The 23,749-nt window shown below is 34.3% G+C and overlaps 1 protein-coding gene across 2 annotated transcripts in view; it reads left to right on the forward strand.

The window, feature by feature from the left end:
- Positions 1-23,749, forward strand: part of RANBP17 (RAN binding protein 17) — a 219,085-nt gene that overhangs the window by 30,667 nt on the left and 164,669 nt on the right. For both annotated transcript variants that reach the window (XM_087816967.1, XM_087816968.1), the window contains exons 13-14: positions 6,700-6,805; positions 14,347-14,482. In XM_087816967.1, coding sequence (XP_087673093.1) covers positions 6,700-6,805; positions 14,347-14,482 — 242 coding nt within the window. The remainder of the gene's footprint in view (positions 1-6,699; positions 6,806-14,346; positions 14,483-23,749) is intronic.

Below are 23,749 nucleotides of genomic sequence, written 5' to 3' on the forward strand. Positions count from 1 at the left end.
CACCCCCCCCACCCCCCCCAGTAAGCCATTATTTTTTTAACCTTCTGGATATTTTGGTGGCTTGATGGTTAATTTTCATTTTCCTTTATAAGAGTCATAGGAGGTATTTCTCTCTAGAATCAATATTAAGAACAGCTGATAATGAATAGAGTTTATTATAGCTAGCTTTTAACTGATCTGATTGATCCTGTTTTCTTCTTTGTTGTGGATGACTGCAAATTCAGAGCATAAATAGATCATAATACAGTTACACAACAGAATAGTATATAAAAACAAAATGAATGAGTACAGGTATACTTATAGATGAATGTCAGAGATAATATATTTAGTGGAAAAAGAAACAATTCTTAGGAAACTATATATAGTTTGAAATACTTAATAAAGTCCCCAAAACAAGTGAGACTTAAAGTGGGTTCTTTAGAAACATATAATGATGTGTTCAAGTGATATAATGAAAGAAAAATGTCAAGAGAATAGTAAGCTCCAAATACAGGGTCATGGTTACCTCTAGGGTAGGAGGTAAGAAGACAAGCTAGGGGAGGAGTATGGGAATAGGAGTGAGTGCATTGGTAAATCCTTAGTTTTTAAGTTGCATAGTGAGTTCACAGTGTTTGTTTTATTACACTTCATATACATGACATATTTTTCATATATGTAGATATTACATTACAGTGTATAAATACTCAGTTGTGAAATCAAAGACCTGTTTCCCTAAAAAAGGGTATTAACTGTTCTAAAATATATGAATGGAATTAACTGAACAATAATAATTTACTAATGTTAAATAGGTCTTTTTATTGAATAAAATAAGTCAGATTTGGTTTTTGATTAATATAAACTCAAGGAGTTTTTTATAGTTAGTACATTATACAGTTTTAATAAAATGACATTTCAAAGTCTCTAATATAATGCCTGATATATAGAAAATTTTAAATAAATGGTTTTCCTTCTAGTCAAAAGGTCAGGAGGAAGGAATTTGCACATCTTTAAAGGATATCTGTGGTCTGCTCAAAAATGATTGCTTTATATTACAAAAAATATCTAATGTAGCTCTAGTTTGTACCACTGTATGTAGTAGTATTCAATTTCTTTTGTGCAGACTAAACACTTCAGTTAGTGTTGAACAAAGAAAATTATATGCTCTTGTTATGTGTGCTTTAATTTAGATGCTTAATGGCTTTTAATGTTACAAAATAAGTTTATTATTATATTATGATCTCATTTGTATTATATTGTCTTGCTCTTTCATATTTGTGGTGATACGGTCATGGTTTACGAAAACAATAATCCCTAAGAAATAGGTCATTAACAGTAGTTAACGATTACTTGTGATCTATGGTAATGACTGATTTCTTTGGGATTATTGCAGTTATAAACCATAATTACAGATTATTACAGCAATAATTATTTTGTTAAAGGAAAAAATGTTCTGTGCTTGAACAGCTGCTAAAACAAGTGCCCTGAACATTAATGGAAAATTAAAATGGAAACTTAGTCTTATTATGAGATATTTTTAAAATTTATAGATATATAACTCATGTATAAGATATTTATATTTCTAAATACAGTTTAGATTTATGGCTTTATATGGTTCTTTAAACTTTGTGGAAGTAATTCTGTAGCCAAGGTAACTTCTTAACATTTATTATTTCGAACACTGCCAGACTACAATTGTTGAAGTTTAGGGAAAGGTTTAATGTGTATGAGAAATACTACTTTTCATTCAGTTATATATGAAAATTATATTTGATAGCTTAACAATAATGCCTTTATATTTCATTGTTCATTTCTAACACTAACCCTAATTGATTCAGTCAATAGTTGTTAAGTTTCTAAGGGTTAAGAAATGCCTGCTTTTCTATTTCCTGTATGATAGAAATCACTGCTTTCTAAAACAAGGAAAGAGTAAATATACATTCTGTTTTTCTCTAAATAAATAAATGTCCATTCAGAATTTACCATAATTTTTTAAAAATGCTCACAATTGATCACATACTATCTTTGCATAGTATTCTAGGATATAAAAGTTACAATTTGAAGGTCACAGAATAAGATGAATTAAAGAATAAAAATATATTTTATCTTCTGTTATTAGACATTGTTACTTATCACACTGCATTGAGAAAAACCATTTTTTAGCCCTTACCTGTCTCACTAGGTTCAATTTCTTGGGTATGGGGGTCTCTCTCCCTTCTCACCCTACCCCATACATATTCATATTTAGTTATATTGCTACAGCAGACCAGGACACATAGTAGATACTCAGCAAATGATTTTCTCGGTGTATTTTACTTGGGAATTTTTTCTTTTCAGTTTAGAGTTTTTTGTTTGTTTTACAAACAACATTTTAAAAGTGTATGTGGCTAGCTGTAACTAGCTTTCATTTTAACAAGCCTCTTTGGTAGAGAGTACTTTACTTGCAGAATACCATTTAGTGCTTGTCACAGCCTGTGAGCCAGGTGTTACTATCATCCTCATATTTATAAATGAGGAAATTAAAGCCAAGAAAGATTAAGTAACTAGCATAATAGAGGCAGGATTTGAACCCAGGCCGTGCTCTTGGTAGCTAAATTGTACAGTCTCTATTTTTTAATATTGATCACCCAACAGAGAAATATAAAAATTACATGTGTGATGAATTCTTTGTCTGTTTTCACGTAGGTTTTTTTTATCAAGAGGTAATAGGCAAATGCTTCTATGTTTATATTAGTGATAAACCCCCAGAGTAAGTCTTTTTATTTTAAATTCAAGTATTCAACAAATGTTCCTTTTATATGTCACATATACTTGGTTTTATAGTGGATGACTTGGGAATCAAAAGAAGTATGAAAAGCCCTAGAAATGATCCTAAAGGCAGATGCAATCTCATCTTATCTGTGGTGAAACTTTGGGAGACAGCTAGAGGAAAATTCAGGATGAGGAATTAAAATGTTTTAAATAAACAGAAGAGTTTGTTAGATCCTAAGATATTGTTGGCTCTCCAGAGTCTGTCCAGCTGGTTGACAGCTGTGCTGAGTATTTATTTTTGTCAGTCGTGAGAGGAACTAAAGTATCTCAGCATAAGAGCAGACTCTTGGAAATTTGTCGACTGTACTGGAATGATAGCTCTGCACTTTTTAGTAGGGATTCGTGACATTAAGTGAATATAGATAATAGATGCAATGTTTAAAACAGTACCTACTACATAGTATTACATAAATTTTGCTATTATTTTTAGTAATAGTAAATCTTGCTTTAAAAAATATCAGTATCTAAAAATCTAAATTGATAAAACATAAAGAAGGTTATTATTTATACTTAAATAATATTTTTCATTTTGAGAAATAATTTGCAACAGGATATTTTAAAAATAAGGACTCCCATAGGGCAGGCAAGTTATTACATTCACCAAAAATTATGCTCTCAGTGTTTCATATTCATTTTAAAAATGTGTATGGCCCACACACAGTTGGAGCATAGTCTCTTATTAATGACTTCTTTAAGATTCTGTGAAATAATGGTAGATTCTCATTATTCATTATTTAAGTTATATAAAGTTGCTATGAACACTGAATTAGCAAATATTAAACCATTGTTCCTAATGGAAATACCTGGTTTGGTTCCTGTAGGCGTCTGGTGACAACATTTGCATGGACTGATCAACATATAACCTTGTTTTATGTGTCCTTTCTGCTTAAAGACACCTTAACATAAATTGTTGATTCATTAACATTTAACTTATCCAATAACACTACAACTCATGCGTAGACAAAGCTTATATAACACGTGTATTTTCTCCATGAGGCACATAACAGCCTTTTTTCCACCTGGGAACGCTAGACAGCACTTGAGCACTACTCTTGAGGACAATTTTAAACAGTAAAACCACCAACAGAAAAGCACAAAAGTGCCACACAAAAAAAGTGGCGCCAAAAAAGACCATGAGAAGAAAGCGTACTTGTTTACAGTATGAGACCTGAAACAGGAAAGCAGAGAGTGCTCCGCTTTGTTTTGCCTAAGCTGGGAATGAGCACATTGGGCAGCTCAAAGGTTTGTTGCTCTGTCCTTGCCCACAAATGACTGCAAGTATTGATTTTGGAGTTACAAATAAATTTTACCAAGTAGACAAATTTGCAGATGACAGCATCTGCAAATAAGACAAACAATAACGCATTTTGAGTATTCTTTGAGAAGTTGCTTATATTTTATTTAAGTAATAGAAATATAATTACCATTATCATTCATTTTTAATAAAGACTACATTTTAATATTTGCTAAGTTCATAATAAAATGTTAACTTTTTGTTTTCTACGTAGTGATTTCTTAATTCAGCAACCCATGCCTACTGATAACTTTCTATTACCAGGTAGTGTTTTAGGCTCTGGACATGGCAACAGACAACCAGACAGAAAAAATAACAGCTGTCATGCAACTTACATTCTATTGGAATAGACAATACTAAGGAAGATAAGTTAAAATATATATCATGTTAGAAAGTGATAAGTGATGAAATTTAAAAAATAAGCAGGGATTGGGGATGTGAAATGTTGGCACATTGTGTTTCAGTTGTGTCTTGCCAAAATTTAGTGGCTTATCAACCAACAACATCGCAATAAAGTTTTTTTAAAAACTGAAATATTCATGGATTGGAGGTGCCCACTAGGATGAAGGATTGTCACATTTGGGAGATTCATCTTTTTGGATATTGAAATCACTACTGATGTGATAGAAATGTTGGAAAGAGTTGCAGCAAGCCAGGAACTGATACCTCAAAAAAATAAGGACAGATAACTTGAGGGAGAATTGATAATTACAACAAGAAAGGGTATTTGGTAGTATAGTTTGATGATGTAACATGCAATGCTTAGTACTTTTATGGTGGAGAGAGGGAAAATGTTCTGGAAGTAGAAATGAGGACCATCAAGAACACTACTACATGTTCAAGGCCCAAGATACAAGAGGTGTGGAAGAGAAATCAGCTTCCACGTGAGAGGGTCCCACAGAGAATACAGGGTCATCAGGGGATAGTGTTTGTTAGCAGCAGACTTTTATATTGATCATAAAATACCTTTGAAGTACATAAGGTAACTTTCTAATACCTTCAGTTTCCTACATGGGCTGTTTATTTCTGTTATACGTTTTTCACTAATTATACATTAGTAATTCACAAAACAATTACTTGATCAAATTAGTGATTTTATTCTTTTATTTAAGCAGTTTCGTGTTGCTAATGTACAAAACTGCATAATTGGTCAATTTTGGTTTATTCAGTGTTTTGTGATAGATTAAGGGATGTTGATACTTGCCAGGTTACATTTCAAACTTATAGGAAGTTTGTCACCCCAGTACACTGATGTCTCTCCAGAAGTTGGAAGTAGTTGTTGATTAGTTGTAATATAGTAATGACTGCTAGTATCCAGAATGTGTCATGTTTCTACTTATTTTTTATCTTTTTACCCTTCTTCAGTCTTCTTACAAGCATACACAGCCTCTTTTATTACTGTTCAATTCAATACCTTGTGAAAAACAGACACTGTAGTTCACTTCGAAAAGGTTTCCCAATACAGAAACATAATTGATTTCAATATTATGAAATAGCCTCCTCATCTTTGAAAAATCAGTCCCCAAGAATAGCACAAAATTTCTCTTTAGCAAGACAATTGGTATGTTGTTAATTATTCATAAAGATCTCAAAAATCTTGGAGAATCTGATACATAGGTTGATGAATCTAGAGATGTAAAATAATATGCCTTAAGTAAAAACCATTCAGTGTAAATGCCTCTATTTCTAAATTGTCAATGTTGGCTGCCCCAAAGAAAGATATGTGAAAACTCTAGATGTTGCCATTGTGCCACTGTTGTAAAGTTATTTAATCCTCTGCTGCTGTTGCCCATGAAGTTAATTTGGTTGTCAAACAATGGGATTTGCATAGTGAAAATCTTGGATTTTTTAAAATTAGGCATAAAAATACAAAGGGAATAAATTACCATCTATTATATTCCAAGTAGGGATAATATTAAAAATGATCAGACTGGAACTGTTATGACATTGACTGTTTAGAAAAGATTCTGGTTATTGGGTAATACTAGTACTGACTAACAGCCCTGGAGGTAGACACTACATTTCATTTTTTCTTACCAAGTTTACTTTTTCTCATAAGTCTTCAGAGTAAATATGATTGTCCCCTTTTTGCAGATGAAAACCCTGAGATGTAAAGGGGTAAGTAATTTATGCAAGATCACATAGCAAATTGGTAGAGCTGGGATTCAGACAGTTTATCTGGCTCTAAAATCTGTCATTTTTACTCTTCTGCTTACTGCCTTGATAAACTTAAAACCCAACTCTCATCCACCCGGGAGTGGCTCAGCGGTTGAGCATCGACCTAGGATCTTGGAGATTGCGGTTCGATTTCTGGTCAAAACACATGCCCGGGTTGCCGGCTCGATCCCCAGTCGGGGGCTTGCAGGAGGCAGCCAATCAGTGACTCTCTCATCGTTGATGCTTCTGTCTCTCTCTCCCTCTCCCCTCCTCTCTCTGAAATCAATAAAGATATATTTAAAAAACAAACAAGCAAACAAAAAAAACCAACTCTCCACTCTAAAGAACTAGTTCATCACTTGTTTGGAAGAATAGATCATTTTACTAATTTGGAATTCTTTGAAAAATAAGCTTTCTTTCTACAATACTTCCTAAACGTTTTTCTTTCTTGTTATTGTTAGGACGTCTTGCATGGCTGGTATATTTAGTTGGGACAGTTGTTGGAGGAAGATTAACATATACCAGTACAGATGAACATGATGCTATGGACGGAGAATTATCCTGTCGGTAAGTAATGGCCCTATACTTTACAGAAATTTACTAAGTAGTTAAGAAATCTAGTTATTGAACTATTAGCTAAAGCATGTTGTACTTGGCCTTCTGAGGAAGGTATTCTTTTTCTTTTTATTGATGAGAATACCAAGGCTTAGGGGTTAAGTGATTTAGAGATGTCAAATCTCTAGTAAGTTGTATAGTCAAATATATTTTAAACATGCTTAAATAATGTGGTGAAGATTTAGGTTGCTTTTTATTTCTTAGGATCTGATGAAACATGCAAATTTGGTATGCATTGGGATGATGGGAAAATTGGGGTGACATACATCTGGTCAAAAGCTATGGATAGTCAGTTCCCAATACAAGCTTTGTTTAGGGTTGTTGGCTAGACTGTTACCTCATGACCATAGCCTTAAGAAGAGCAATCCATGTTTCTATTTGAAACTGAGGAAAATTCCCATATATGCATAATATGAGTGAGTTGGTTTTCCATACATTTTATTTTTTAATAATATCTTTATAACGGAGTAATAGATGTTTTTGTTGAACCCTTAAAATATTGAAATTAAGTCATATATTAATTTGGAGATAACTACTACTATCATTTTGGTAAAGACTTTGTGTCTTTTTAATTCATGCTTGAGGGTATATGTATTCTACATGTGTATTTTTCAACTTTTTAAAACAAAAATTGTTTTGTAGTGGGGCTATTATTAAGATTAAATGAGTTAATGTTTTTTTAAATGCTTAGAACAATGCCTGGCAAGTAGTAAGTACTGTATTACTAAAAAAAAACAAACAAACCAAAAAACCTCTCAAAACATTTTTTTTAAAAAATTGACTGTAATATTGTGAGCATTTCACCTGGACATGAAATATTCTAAGCAATACCATGATTTAAACAGACCCTTGTTTTGGAAATTTTAGGTTGTTTCTCAATTCTTTTTATTATAAACTGCCTTAATGTAAATATTCTTTTAGTTATATTTTCTCTTCATTCTATACCCATTTCAGCCTTAAACTCGCTCTTGTCAATGATATTTGAATCTGAGTGGAACATAAATAGTTTTAGTTTCTCTGAGTTTATTCTTTCCAATATTTAATCACTTTAAAATATGAATTGGGGGCATCCTTAAAGTGCTTTGGTTAATTTTAAACCAAGTGAACAATTTGCTTCTATATCATCTTTTTTTTTAATCCTCACCCGAGGATATTTTTTCCATTACTTTTTCAGAGAGAGTAGAAGGAAGAGAGAGAGATGAGAGAAACATCAATGTGAGAGAGACACATCAGTTGTCTCCTGCATGCGCCCCAACCAGGTCAGGGATGGAGCCTGCAACCGAGGTGCATGCCCTTGGCTGGAATCAAACCTGGGACCCCTCAGTCCGCGGCCGACACTCTAACCACTGAGCCAAACTGGCTAGGGCTTATCATCATTTAATAAAACATTACAGATTTATGTGGAAATTAAATATTTTCTTTTGCTATAGTTTAACTTTTTTTTAAGTTTTTATCATAAAGTAGAGAAATACCCATTGGCATTATTTTCTGAGAAATATATAAAAAGAAGTTAAACAAAAGCGGGTGTATATTTGCCAAGTAGAAAATTTTAATTTTCTCTTTAAGCAGCAAACATATGTGACTAAATAAGATTTGTTTTGTGTTTTAGTCTGCATTCTTTAGAAAACAGAGCCTTAAGTGAAGTTTATGGACGAAGGCTCTTTTGAGCAGTGGGGAGAAGTGCATTTTCAGGGAAGAAAAGAGTGAAGGAAAAGGAAAGGGAAGTGAGAGAAAACAGAGCCAGTACTCATTAGCAGATTCCATTTTTGCAAATTTACTTACTTGCTAAAATTTATTTGTACCCCTAATCAGTACTCGTTCTATTGTAGTCATTCTTGGACATACACATGGTGGCAAAAAATCTTGAGTTGCTAGATGTGCACTTTCCCAACTGAGCTTGAACAGATGCTTTGCCTTTTTTTTGGCTCTCATGCTGTAAATGTATCCTTTTTGCTGTGTGTTTAGTGCCATCATTTTTGCATTTTTGTGTTTTCTGTTGGTGGCTTTGTTGTTTAAAATGGCCTTCCAGCAGAGTGCTGAAGTGCTGGCTAGTGTTTCTAAGCACAAGAAGGCTGTAATGTGCCTTACAGAGAAAATACATGTGTTCAGGTAAGCATCCTTTAGGCAAGTTGTGGTGCTGTTGGCTGTGAGTTCAATATTAACTAATCAACAGTGTATATTAAATAGGGTGTCTTTAAAGAGAAACATGGAAAACAAGGTTATGTGTTGGTCAGTTGTGGCCATAGTTCCTCAGGAACCTGACCCTGTGTTTCCTTTAGGGGCAGTGGTTCGATATTCACTACTTAGGTTCTCACAGCAACTCTGTAGAACATAGTTACCCTGAATAGTGAGAGTCAGCTATGTAAGGCGTGTGCTCTTCACCTGGTGGCTCGTTCTGTAGGCGTTTCCCCAAAGAACACGTGGAACCACCTTGCTGCAAGGGCGCTTGCGGCGGTTGGGGGTGAGGACGGACTAGGGGAAAGCAGTTTATCTGTTCGCTTACTTCTCTGTCCCATTTGTTACTGGTTGAAGTCTACTTCTGGGGTGTTTAACTATTCCATAGTGCTTTGTCGTGTTCCCTGGCCTCTTTGAGAAGCTGCTGGGGAAGCCAGAGCGTCTTTTGGTCCTGCTGAGTTGGAGGGAGAAGTTGGAGCTATGGCAAGCCTCTGCTCTCCCCCGGGTGAGGGTTCAGGAAACTACAGGAAGTGTGGATCTTTCCCCGGCTACAAGACAAGTGGCTGCGGTCGGGGTGGTGTGAGAAGTGGTGGGGCAGGCAGGTGTGGCAACAGAACCAAGCATGTTCAAGGTAGGACATATACTGGGACTTCCCTGCTTTGTCTAGAAGAAACATGAATATGTGTTTTTAAGTGAAATTTAAAAATAAGAATGGTGTTTTATGTAGTATTTTAAAATATCAATTTCATATGAAGAAGTTCCAGGTAACTAGCACTGTAATACTGTTGCCTTCTGTGTGTTGTTATATGACACCTTTCCAACTCCTGGGAGAACACTCCCGGGTTAGAGGATTCCAAAGCTCCTACCAAAAATCTATGTGCTGTGTTATCAGGAAAAGGTTAATATTCATGAAAGCTCCCAATATTGTGCTAATTATAATTATAACAAATAAGTATATTTGTGCTCAGGCCATACAATTCTAATTGAGGATCATTTTATAGTCATTTCAGTTTCATTCATCACTACCAGAGTGGAAACCTCTTGAGAGATTTCCCAGGGAGTTTGTCTTTCTCATCCTGTGTCCCCTGTAGCTAGTACTAGCAGAGCAGTTGCTTCTTTCAAGCTCAGGCTCAGTTCCAGCGCCCTCTGTTTCTCCTGGCAATCCACAGGCTCATCGCCTTCATCCCTCATCATTCTTTCAAGACTTTGACAACTAGCTCCAAGTTTTACACTCTCCCCCAAACCCTACTATCCTATGGATGACTTCCCCTCTCCCATCAGATAAGATGTTCTCTCTTCTCTACTCATAAGCTTCCAGTGGCTTTCCATCACATGAGACAAATTCCAAAGTCCTTGCCATGGTCCAAAGCATCCTGTACTGCTTCTCTGTTCTCATTTCTTATCCTTTGTAATCAACTCAGCCTTACTGGCCTCCTTGCTGTTTTTTTAGTATTACCAGTGTTTTCACTCTAGGGCCTTTGAACTTCTCTTCTGCTAGGAATGCTTTCTCGCAGATGTTTATATTGTACTCCCTCACTTCAATCAGATGTCTCTTCCACCTTTGACCTCCCTCTCCAAAATAATATTCTAACCCTACTTTATTTTTCTTTATAGTACTTCTGCCTCTTGACATTTGTTCATTTCACAATAAGGGAATAAGGGAAGGAATAAGCATTATATTCTTTGTTCACTGTATTATTTCATCTGCCTGGCAAAACCTTAACCCTGAAGACATTCAGTTTTCTCTTAATTTGTTGAGTGATAATAAAAGAAATTGCACACCTTTGTACATAGGTACTATTGTCAGATAAGATAATTTTACCTCAACTGAGCCCTTAGTGTTGCTCAGTGATTCTATGTTGTTTTAGTAATTCTCATCTTTTGACTTCCAAAGGCCTTACAGAACTGTTTCACATGCATGTTCTGTCCCACTTGTGCCTCCAGTTCAGTGACTAAAATTAAACTTATGTCTTCCATCGACTCCAGCCTTGACTCTCTTCATGTATCTCATCACTGTCTCCTTGGTTGCCTAAGCCTGAATCCTGGGAGTTATCCTTAATTTTTTTCCTCTCACCAGCATCCATATAGTCATCCAATTGTCACTTTCTACCTTCTAGTTATTTCAGTCCAATTATTTCTATTTCCCTTGCCATTTTAGCTCCTGTGATCTTTAAACTGCATTTGTGCTACAAATTTAAATGAACACCTTGCTTCTTCTCTGGCTTTCTAAAGCACAGATCTGATTCTGTCAGTGCTTTCCTTAAACACTGCAAGGGCTTTCCATTGCTTTTGGGATCAAATTCCACATGGCCCATCAGGCTCTTCATGATCTTGCTTCTGTCTCATTAGCCTCATCTGCTGCCACTGGCTGCTTTATAGCTATTTTGAACTTTTTTCAACTTTTAAATGAGCCATGCTTTTTCTTGCCTCTCTAGATAGCTATACGTGTTTTCCCCTTTCTCTTGACGCTCTTTGTCCTGTCCTATCCTAGAATATTAGGAGTCCTCACTCATTTCTGTGTAGTATTTATTTTAGTACTTGTCAGTCTTTATTCTAGTTGCTTGTTTTATTGTTTTTCCTTGCATAGACAATACATTTTTGGAGGACTGGGAATATATATGTCTTTCTCGTTGTTATATTCTGAATACTTAACACACACCAGTCATATTAGCAGACCCTCAAATATTTGTTGGCTGAATAATTACTTATTTAATTGGATATCCGGGGGAATATAGAACAATTATCCAAAATTTATTTCTTTGTATTTGAAATGGTATGCTTATACTTGGGTCAGAATTATTTAATGATACATTTAACTTTTTATTTTCTCTCTGCTCTTTACCAAAAATAATTTAAGATAAAGGAAAAATAAATGTAGAACAATAAATTGAATCTGGAAATAAATATTATATATATAATACAAACTTTGTCCTTAAGTACTTGTTAGAGGTGGCCAAAAATCTTTGAAGGACACTAGCAAAGACTACTAGGTGTTCCATATCTCTTCTTCCCTTCTTCTGTAGTAATAGATAATAGAATACCTGATTGTTCTGCTGGGCATGTGGCTACCTGAATAAAGACTATATTTACTAGACTCTCTTGCAGCTAGGCATAAACACCGTGCTGACTGGCTATTTCGAGCCAGAATTCACCCATGCAACCACCTACTTTTCTTTTGTGACTGGTCAGCAATGTATTACTTAAATTAATGTAAGTTCAGACACAAGTTATCTCATGACCAGTCAGCAATGTTTGGACACAGAAACCTGTGTATACTCGTGACTGGTGAGCAGGGTGTTAAGTGATTATGTTCAGCAATTGGATGTAAGTAAGTGTGGTATGTGTAACATCTGTGGACATAATGGGTAGAGCTGAAGAAACCATCTTAGACCATGAAGTGATTGTGTGAATGGAAATGAATGTAACAACAAGATGGAAGGAACCTGAGTTCCTAATACACCATGGAGCACCAACTAGTCCTGGAACACTGCCGTGGATTTTTTCTTGAGAGACAAACATCTATATTGTTTAGGCCATTGTTATTTTGGATTTCAGGCTCTTGCAGCTGATCTTCTTGTACAACTACCAAAACTTCTTTGACAAATGGATCGTGTCCCTTGCTGGAAACTCTTTTCTGCTTTCCTACTGGGGATGTCCTTGCCTGTTAGGGAAATGCAAATCGCCACCTTAATGAGTTGTAAAGACATCCCAATAAACTATCTTTTGGTTTCACATCTTCCTTGGATTTTGGAATGTATGCTATAAAAAGGAAGTAAAAGTAAACGAGCAAATACATAGAATCAACAGAGAACTAGAGTAGGAAAAGGGAGGTCCTACTCAATAAAGAATTTAATAGCAAGATATGCCTTATTTAAGTCACTTGAAATATCATCTGCATGCAGAGTCGAAGTTTGATGTATATATGTATCTATTTAACTAAATATTTCTCCAACAATCTGCTAATTCACCAATACACAGACTTTAAAAGTCAGCTTTGTACCTTCTCTCAAAATTAGATAATAAACACATCTTCTTGGGGAAAATAAAAAAATCTGGTTACAGTAATTCTAAAATTTAATCTTCAGTAAATTTTCCTTCATAAATCTTCATGGTGTTAAAGATAAGGAGCTTAATGTGTAAATATAGGAAGTAACTATAAAAATAGTTGTCAAAATATTATTTTATAACACTGGCCATAGGTACCAAGTCTTTACAAGAAGTTCATATGGCATAACCTAGACATTTTGTTTCTAGGAGCATAAATATAGTATGCTCCATATTTTTAAGAGTTGGGAGGAGAATAATATAGTTGTATTTGCTTATACATATATTTTTAAAATCCGTTTATGTCTTGTGTGCATACATGGAAGGAAGCGGGTGGTCAGGGCTGGGCGTAGCTGTCTTTGCACAGTTGGAGAAAGGAAAAACCGGTGCTGCTTTCTCAACAACCTCTATTCTGTCCCTTAGAAAGATTGTTACAATATGCGCATTGTTGTTCACACCAGGCACTTGGTCGCTTGGAAAATTTTAATGACAATCAATAGATAATAAAAGTATTTCTATTTTGAAAATTCGAAACTAAGCTTTTCATTATACTGAATTAAATATTTTTCTCTAGGAAATTTAATTTAACCTTCAATTTATTTATGATTTCTGATAATAATAGCTGCATACTTATGTTAAAAATATTTGATTATTTTAAGGTCTTGTAATTTATTTCAGGTAAAATTTTTATTATGAATTAAGGAAGTGATATAACTTGATGGGTATACCTCTTGTTTATTTATATTTTGTATTTTGAATCATGTGACTCCAAAATATAGCACTATATAAAAATATAAGCTTTAATGGAAAGGTAAAACCTAAAACTACATATTCAGTATCATCCTGTTTTTACTAAAATTTTATATATACATAGATATTAACATACCTATGTATTATATTCATAATAACTAAATATTTACTTATATCTATGTGTATTATTATATATATTTATATGTATATGTCATATGTACTTAAATGTAACTTTTTTGTAAAATAATACATATGTCTGTAGGTTTGTATGCTTATATGTGTATAGGTATATGTATGTCTTAGGAAAAAAGACTAGAAGGAATTAGACCAAATTGTAGTAGTATCTCTTAGTGGTAGGATTTTAGATTATTTTAAAAATATTTTCTTTACAAGTTTTTGTGTTTTTCCACATTTTGCAGTAATTATATATTATATTACATTGACAGTTAATGTTTTAATGTATGTTTTAATGTTGTTTCTCTAAGAATTTTTACTGAAGCTGTTTTTCTTTCCTTCATGAAAAGAGTTTTTCAGCTTATATCTTTAATGGACACCAGATTGCCTCAGTGTTCTAATGAGAAAATAGAGCTTGCAGTTCTGTGGTTCTTGGATCAGTTTCGTAAAACATATGTGGGTGACCAACTTCAAAGAACCTCAAAGGTAGGTTTTTACTTAGAAATTCAAAAAAAATGTTTTTGAAGATGAAGGAAGATGTTCACATATAACAGCTTTGAGCTGAATGATATATTTGGACAATTTCTACATAAGAAATTTAATTGATCAGTTGATTAATTGGTATTGAAGGCAATGTGAGATTAATTTGCTCATTGTGTGCCTGGATTTACCATTTTCTTTAAAGATTGATTGACAGAGTTAGTGAATGTTTTTTATGTGGTTAGTCATTAAATAGTTAAGATTGCTTTAAAGACCATAATGGATTTTGCCTTATAGTATTGTATTTCAAGGTTTAAAACATAAGATTTACTCTTTTAGTGGTTCTGGGTTTTTTCAGGACACTTATTTACTTATGTGATTTCCAGTATATTTTTTGCTCATTCCTCAGCATTTTTACATGATAGATTATGACGATTGGGAGCGTTAGATATCTTCGAGAGGCCACAGTTAAATCACCTTGATGTGAAGAACACTTGTTCTATGACAGCTGAAAGTTTACCATCAGCAGACTGAGATGAATGAATCCTAAGGCATAATGAGAGATCATTGAGGGCATGTATGTGAACCCTAACCAGATAATTAGTAGTGTTTGTGACACTGAGTGAGATATGTTATTTTTTTCCCTTCTTCCTAGAGTAGTGACTGTTTCCAAAGCCCCCCCTGTAAGAAGTCCCAGGGATATTCTTATCTCCTTTGGATTTTTAGTTTGTATTAGTAATGTGGAAGTATTTCCTATTTGAAAATACAAGCTTTTTATATTAACTGAGCTTTTTTCCCCTCAGAAATTTAGCTTAACCTTCCATTCATTTATGAATTCCTGTTAATAATAGTTATATAGTAGTGTAAAAAACATTTGTTTGATTTTGTTAAGGTCATCTTTTAGTTTATTTCAGGTAGTTTTTTGTTTGCTTTTTAAGAAAGAGAAGATAAAGCTTGGTGCTATCTTTGTCAAATACATTGTGATATTTTATTGCCACATATGATTACTATTAATAAAATTTTCTTAGAAATAAGTTGCTCTTGAATGAGACCATTAGGGAGAAAAAGTAGCTAGAAATAAATGTATTAGGTTGACACTAAGACAAATTAGAATCCTACAGAAATTACATGGTGTGAAATTTATACAGGATACCTCTTTTAAAATCCTAGATGTGTTACTCAGAGGTTGAATATAAATTAAGTTATGATTAGTCATCTTGTTTTAAATGTACCCAGAGAGTTTGTTATTTTGCTTTTGCAAAGGGATACTCTTGAAACATTACTAATTCAATATCCATTTGGTCTGAGTCTTAAATCAGAACAGTATAATATGGAGTAGAAAAACCTTCAATTGTTGTGTTTAAGGTACTTGGAAAGAAATATGTAAAATAAGAGTAGTTGTTTTAGGGCAATGGGACTTAGGAAATACATACATACACACATATCTTTTAACATAAGGTAACTGTGAAAAAAATGAATTATAGAAGGTCCATTTTTCTTTTATGAAAGAGTTTACACATTAGGAAAAAATAAACATATATCAGACTAGTGTTATTTCTTTCAGTAATATTTTAACATTTTTGGTGTATGTGTCTTACTCTGTTTTCAAAGAGAGATTAAGCCTAGGATGATGTTATTTCTAAGGCATTCCTACTGCATGACCCCAGAGTGAAGCCAAAGCTTTCTGCTTTTCTTTTTTCTCTGGCTGGTCTGCAAGTCTGCCTTAATAGGAACTGTTTTTTGAGGTCATTAATATGTGCTCTGACACTCCTCTAGGATGCTCTTTCCAGTCCTTCCAACAAGCCTGAGAGGTTGGTATTGTTCCCGTTTACAAGTGAAATGACTGTCTAAGACATTTATAAGTTCTCCACATTCTATTTTTCTGGCATCCAACAAAGGAAGACTAGATGGAAAATCTTTTTTGGTTAGTGTCTTGTTGCATTTCAAATTGTGGCAAAGAAAGAGGAGAGTGTTAGGTAGCAGTAAGCAAATCATGTTTAGTTTAGTGTGCACTTATTTTGTACCAGGATCTCTGTTAAACACTCATAAGCATTATTTCATGAATTGGATTATGCTGAGTACAACTTACAAAGCTCTTCCCAGTCTCTTTTCTACACATCACCAGTTTCATGCTTTAGTACTCCACACTTGTACTGCATACTTTGTGTATGTGAAACTTTTTGCAGCTCCTTTAGCAGTCTGCGTTCTCTGTCCATTCTGGGCCTTTGCATAAAATGTTTCTTCTGCCTCAAACCTATTTCTTTCAAATCCAAATTTTGCCTCCCTCCCTTACTCCTACTTATCTTTCACATTAGACGCCCATCCTTTAGGGTGCCCTTCTTAACTTAAACTCTGGGAGAATTTCTTTTCTCTGTGTCCTCTAGCAACCCATGTTTCCTGTTTACATATTACATTGCATTGTAATTACGTGTTAGTAAAACATACCTGAACTGTAATTTGGGTTAGAACTGTTTCTGCCTTTTTTATTGTCATCACCTACAAGTGCCTGGCATATTGTTGCATGCTTCCTGCTACATAGTGGCTGAGTGTGTAGATTTAGTAGAATTCCGTAGGAAGCGGGTCCAGACCTCATCTGTAACACTTTCAGGTAACAGAGGAGGAGGATGTGGCTTCAGTGAAATTATTTGGCAGTTTTAAGTGAGGTACACTGTTGCGCATCTTGAAATTTTTATAAAAGCCTACATATGCAGAATAATATAACTTATAGAAATAAGTGTTTCAGGAACCAAGGTGGAATCATTGAAGAGTCCTGTGTGATGTATAGAGAAGTATGTCCTGTAAGTGAGAAAGAATCATCAGTAGTAGCTATAGGCATTTATTTAATAGTTTGTGCCAAAGACTTTGCACAGCACTTGACAAGCATCTACTTTTATCTCACAAAAACTCCATGGAAATAGTTATTTTTATTAACACCCACCCCACCTCTTTTTACACATATGGAAACTGTGGCTTGGAATGGTTGATCAATATGTTTACCTGGTTGAACTGGATTTGAACCCAGGAGACCTAATAACAGAGCCTGTGCTATTAACTACTTTGCTGGACTGACAAAGAAAGAGAAGACTCAAAGTACTAAAATCAGGAGTTAAGTAGGGAACATTACTATTGACCTTACAGAAGTAAAAATGATTATCATGGAATATTATGAACAACTGAATGCCAATAAGTTAGATAACTTAAATGAAATCAACAAATCCTAGAAAGAAATAAACTACTGAAACTGATTCAGAAAGTAATAGAAATCTGAACAGACAGATAACTGAAGAGGTTGAATTAGTAATCAAAGATTTCCCACAAAGAAGAGCCTAGACCCAGATGGGTTCTCTCATGAATTCTACCAAACAGTCAAAGAATAAATACTAGTTCTTCATAAATGCTTCCAAAAAGCAGAAGATGAGGGAATACTTCCCAGGTCATTCTAAGAGGCCACTTTACCCTGATACCAGAACCATACAAATGCATCACAAAAAGAAAACTACTCACCACTATCTTTTATGAGTACGGATGCACCCCCCCACCCCCAAAATACGAACAAATGGAATCCAGCAACCTATAAATGATTTCCCCTGTGATCAGGAGCAATACACAAATGTCTCCGTGTTAAACATTGTACTAGAAGTTCTGGTCAGAGAAAGTAGGCAAGAAAATGAAACAAAAGGCACCCAGTTGGAAGGAAGGAAGTTCACAAATGAATTGACCTTGTATATAGAAAATCCTAAGAATCCACTAAAAATGATTAGCACTAATAAAAAACAGTAAGTTTGCAGGATAGAAGATCAATATAAAAAAATCAATTGAATTTCTATACACTTCAAGTAATCAACCTGGAAATGAAGTGAACAAAACATTCCATTTATAGTAGCATAAAAAAGAATTAAATACTTAGGAATAAATTTGACAAAAAAGGGTGTAAAACTTATTAACCTAAAACTAAAAAAACATTGTTGGAACAAATTAAAGAAAATATAATAAATGGAAAGATATCCCATGGTCATGAATCAGAAGACTTAATATTTTTAAGATGGCCATCCTCTCCCAGCTGATCTACAGCTTCTGCACAATATCATAATCTTAGTTGCCTTCTTTGTAGGAATTGGCAAACCTATCCTATGACTCATATGGAAATTTAAAGTACCAAGAATAGCCAGAACAATCTGGAAAAAGAAGAACACTACCTTCCCAATTTCAAAGCTTACTACAAAGCAGCAATAATCAAGGTAGTGTGGTATTGCCATCAGGATAGACATATAGGTCAATGAAATAGAATTGGAAGTCTGAGTAGAAACCCTCACATTTGCAGTCAGTTTATTTTGACAAGGATGCCAAGACAGTTCAGTGGTGAAATAATATTCTTTTTAACAAATGATGCTGGGGACAGTAGGCTATCCACATGCAAAAGAATGAAGTTGAACCCTTATCTCCCACCATACACAAAAATTAGGTCAAAATAATAGGACTTAAATGTAAGACTTCAAATATGAAACTCTTAGAAGAAAACATAGGAGTAAATCTTTATGATTTTGGACTGGGCAATGGTTTCTTAGATATAACACCAAAAACAGAAGCAACCAAAGGAAAAAATAGAAAAATTGGACTCCATTAAAAATTAAAAACTTTTGTGCTTTAAAGGACACCAAGAAAGTAAAAATGCAACCCACAGAATGGGGTTGCACAGAAAGAAAATATGGGCAAATCATTTGTTTGATAAAGGACTTGAATCTAAAAATATAGAAAGAGCTCTTAAAACTCAATAATAAAAAGATACCCCAATTTAAAATGGGAAAGGATTTGAATAGACATTTCTCCAAAGAAGACACACAAATGGCCAGTAAGCCCGTGAAAAGATGGTTAACATCACTGTAATTCATGGGAAATGAAATCACTATGATTCGGGGAAATTCATGTCAATACTATAATGAGATACCACTTCACACAGACATAACAAATATTGGTGAGGGTGTGGAGAAGGTGGACCTGTTCATACACTGCTAGTGGTGATGGAAGATGGTACAACCAGTTTGAAAAACAGCCTGTTACTATATGATCCAGCAGTTCCAGTCCTGTGTATATACCCAAGAGAAATGAAAACACATCCACACAAAACTTCCATACAACTGTTCACAGAAGTTTTATTTCTAATAGCCATAAGGGAGAAAAATCCAAATGTTCATCAACTGAAGGGTGGGTAAATAAAATGTGGTATATACAAAAGTGGAATATTTTTCAGTTGTAAGTCTCAATGAAATACTGCTACAGTAGATGATCATTGAAAACATAATGCTAACAGAAAGAAGCCAGCCACAAAAGAACAAATATTATGTGATTCCATTTATGTGAAATTTCCAGAATAGGCAAATCTATAGAAACAAAGTAGGTTATTGGTTGCCTAGGAAAGGTATTTTTTAATGGTGTTGAAAATATTCTAAAATTGATTGTGATGATGGTTGCAAATGTCTGTGGATATACTAAAAACCACTGAATTGTATGCTTTGAATATCTGAATTTAGGTGAATGGATTTCAGCTATTACCAAATAAGACAAAAACTCACTTTTAAAATGGGGGAAAGATTTAAACAATTATATCAAAAGAAGATATCTAAATGGCCAATAATCACATAAAAAGGTGCTCAACACTATTCATCATCAGTGAAATCTAATGAAATACCAATATACACCTGCCAAATTGCTAGAAATGGAAGACTGATAAAACCCAAGCCTTGATGATTGTGTGGAATACATGAAACTACCATATGTTGCTGGTGGAGGTATAAATTGATATAACTTTTATGGAAAACTATTTGATGATATCTGTTAAAACTGAACATAGCCTACCCTATAACTCATCAGTTTCATTATTAAGTATAAATCCAGAAGAAATGAGTTTATATGTCTAGCAAGTAACATGTGCAAGAATGTTCATAGCAGCTTTGTTTATAACATCCAAGAACTGGAAACCCATGTCCATCAACAGTCGAGTGGATAAATAAATTTAACATATAGTCATGTGATGTGATACTACACAGCAGTAAAAGAAAAAACATTTTGCTACATGCAGAAATTTGGGTGAATTTATGATAATCAATTTAACCATGATGATGAATGAAAAAAGTTAGACACAAAGTATACATACTTTATCATTCAACTTAATTTATTCACAGTCACAACTAACTTATGGTGGTAGAAGTCAGAATGGTGGCTACCTTTGGGGAGGGAGAATATATTGACTGGAGAAGTTGAGCAAGGGAGCCTTCTGGGGAGCTGTAAGTATTTTTATCTTGATGGGAGTGACATGAGTGTATACATACGTAAAAATTCACTAAGCTTATAATTATCATTGAAGCATTTTACTGTATGTATGTTATACCTCAATAAAAGTTTTTTACAAAAGATTATTTATAGAAGCCTGAAGTGTAATTCTGAAAACAAAAGGAAACTTTTCCATCAGCAGGAGAATGGATAAATAAATTTTTGTATAGTCATACAATGGGATTCTGTACAACAATGAAAATGGTCATTTTTGAAGACTACATTCATTTTTGGATAATTTTTTTAAAAGCCTCCATATTTTTGTATAGAAAAAGTTGTAGAAGGATATCTATATCATGCTCCCTGTGTAAAATATGTTAAGAAGATTGTATGTTTACAAATTCTAAATGTAGTAAAAATAGAAAACTTCACATGGCGTTGGTAAACATTGAACTCAGATAATGGTTGTCTCTGGTTGAGCAGAAGTATGGAATTAGGCAAGAAGACACGAGACTTTAGCCGTAGTGTGTTCTTTCTTAGCCTTCATGGTAGGTTTGCATGGGTATTTTTTAGTACAATTTATTTCTTTTCCTATATTTGACATTTTGAATAATCTACAAAATGATTATAGGCACTCTTTGTTAAACAGCAAACTGAGTAGTCACTCTTCTGCTCACCTTAAAACCCTACTGTAGTGACAGTAAAGGAATACAAAAGAAATATACCTACAAGGAAAAAAATGGGAGAGATGCTAGACAATTGAACACTTGAAGCTGGCAACCACGATATAGAAGTCGTATTTGTCTTTATGTCTGAAAGATCTGAGTCTTAAATGCTCTCAGTGCAGGAAGTCAATAATTATTTAGGCATGTGATGTGCACTAAGAGTCCTGGAAAAGCTCAGAACTTGGAGATGTTAGATACCTTTGAAGGCTAGAGGTCAGGGTGTTGCTGAAAATAGGAGAACTGATTTAAAATGTATGGTAGGGTTCGTTAGATTCCCATGGCACATACCTACCCCAGCACAGCTAGACTCCTCTTCAGTTCTTGTAGGAGATTGAAGTTTCTGGAAGTTGGAACAGCTGGATATGAGAATGAGACACTGGACTGAAAATACTCCCAGATATTCCTCAACTCTTGCTATCATAACACAGTTAGCTGGGCTTGGAACTCCAGAGCAGACTGGTGAAATGCATTTGGAGAAAGAAACTTACTTGGGAGAGTTTTTCAGATACAGATGTGTGGGGTCCGCAATTTAAAAATCAGCCTACTTTATGGCCCTACAGTGAAGTTTAGTGGATGACAATCCCTATTGTGAATAGAGTCAGTCTTTAGTGCCTCCTTCTAAGAATTGAACAGACAGCTGACAGCTGGCAGCCTTTTGAAGAAAGCCTCTTATGTAAAAATCAGAGTGAAAAACAAACAGAAACTAGGATGTTGGCACAAAACAAAATTATCTATATTGCAACCATGAAACAAGAACAGGAGTCTACAAAAAGGGTAATTTAGAGAAGGAAGATCTCTTTGAAATTTAAGACATGATAGCAGAAATGAAATCCTAGTAGAAGATTTGAAAGATGACGTAGCAAATACACCCAGAAAGTAGAACAGAAAGTTAAAAAGGGACAATAGGAGAGAAAAATAAGAAAATTGGACAATCCAGGAAGCCCAACAATGGATTAATAAGACATTAGTTGCAGTAAGAGGAAATTAATACTAGAAAATTTCTTACAATGAAGGATGAGATTTTATACTGATTTTGTCCTTTGAAATAGCAGTTCCTCTCTTTTCTCCCTCACCACTCTACACACAGCAACACACACACCCCCCATACAAATTCGCTTTCTTTCCAAATACCAGCAGCTGCGAGATGTCAAAAGGAAAGCATTCCAATTAATGTATGCATAAGTTCTAGAAAAGATTTGCCTTTCCAAAGAAGGTACTGATTAATGCCAGAGAATTTCAAATGATATAACAAAGGGAAGTAAGTAAAAAAGTCACAGTGTTGAGGTAGGTACTTAGATCCAGGAACTATTTGGGCTGGAAGTCCATTCATTGTTAGTTTCCCACTTTTTTTTCTTTTCTTTTCTTTTGGGAAGGTTCTCAAGGCATTGGGAAGGTTGTGAAGACAGCATAGTAATTTATAAACAGGGTGGCCAACATTTAGATTTGCCTAGGATAGTCTGTGTTCACACTTATCCTGGCATAATTGATAGTTAATTTTCCTACCTTTCATTCTCAAGTGTTCCTGTGTGGTTAATAAATTATATGGCCACTTTATTTATAAATAAAGTCACATCTTTATGAATAGGAGGTTGTAATAATTCATAAAGGGGACATGACTTTGTTAAGGCTAGCCAACTGATCCTTTCCTTTTGACTCTGGCTCTCCATACTTGAGAAAAAGCCTTGCTTATAAGCATCATGATCTAGTGATAGATATATAAGCACATTGTATGTAGCCTTGTAATTCTGTGGAATAACTTGGAATTTGCATTAAGACAGTAAGTGCCCATTGATGTATTTCCAAGTTAGTCAAAGTAGTAATGAGAATTCTTCAACTTTCAAGCATTATCTTTGCATAGAGTTTTATGTGATGACTTCACCTGTTACCACTTTTTTCATCCTGTTGAGTACACACACGAAGCAGCAGATGGCATTCTCTCCCTGCAGTTGTTAGGTTCTCCTGTATAGACTGTTACTAACAGTTACTGGTAAATTGAGTAGGAAAGCACTTGAATAATGAAACAGAAAAACATATTGTAACAATAACTTCAGTGGGCTGCTCTAACTGGAAGTGCAATCCAATGTTGAAATAATGTACTTGCTGCTTTTTTAAGTACTTGGATATATTTTGTTTGTTCGTAAAATGTGTCTTTGTACTTGATAACAATTTTAGGGGAAAGCATTTAGGAAATTCAGCCATAAGAAGTGTTTTGTGCATACACCTCACTTTGATGAAAATTAGGTAGCAGCTTTAAAATTTTTTAACCAGTAAACATTTAAAC

Source organism: Miniopterus natalensis, chromosome 4 (assembly GCF_054644295.1).
Source record: "Miniopterus natalensis isolate mMinNat1 chromosome 4, mMinNat1.hap1, whole genome shotgun sequence".
Taxonomy (NCBI): Eukaryota; Metazoa; Chordata; class Mammalia; order Chiroptera; family Miniopteridae; genus Miniopterus; species Miniopterus natalensis.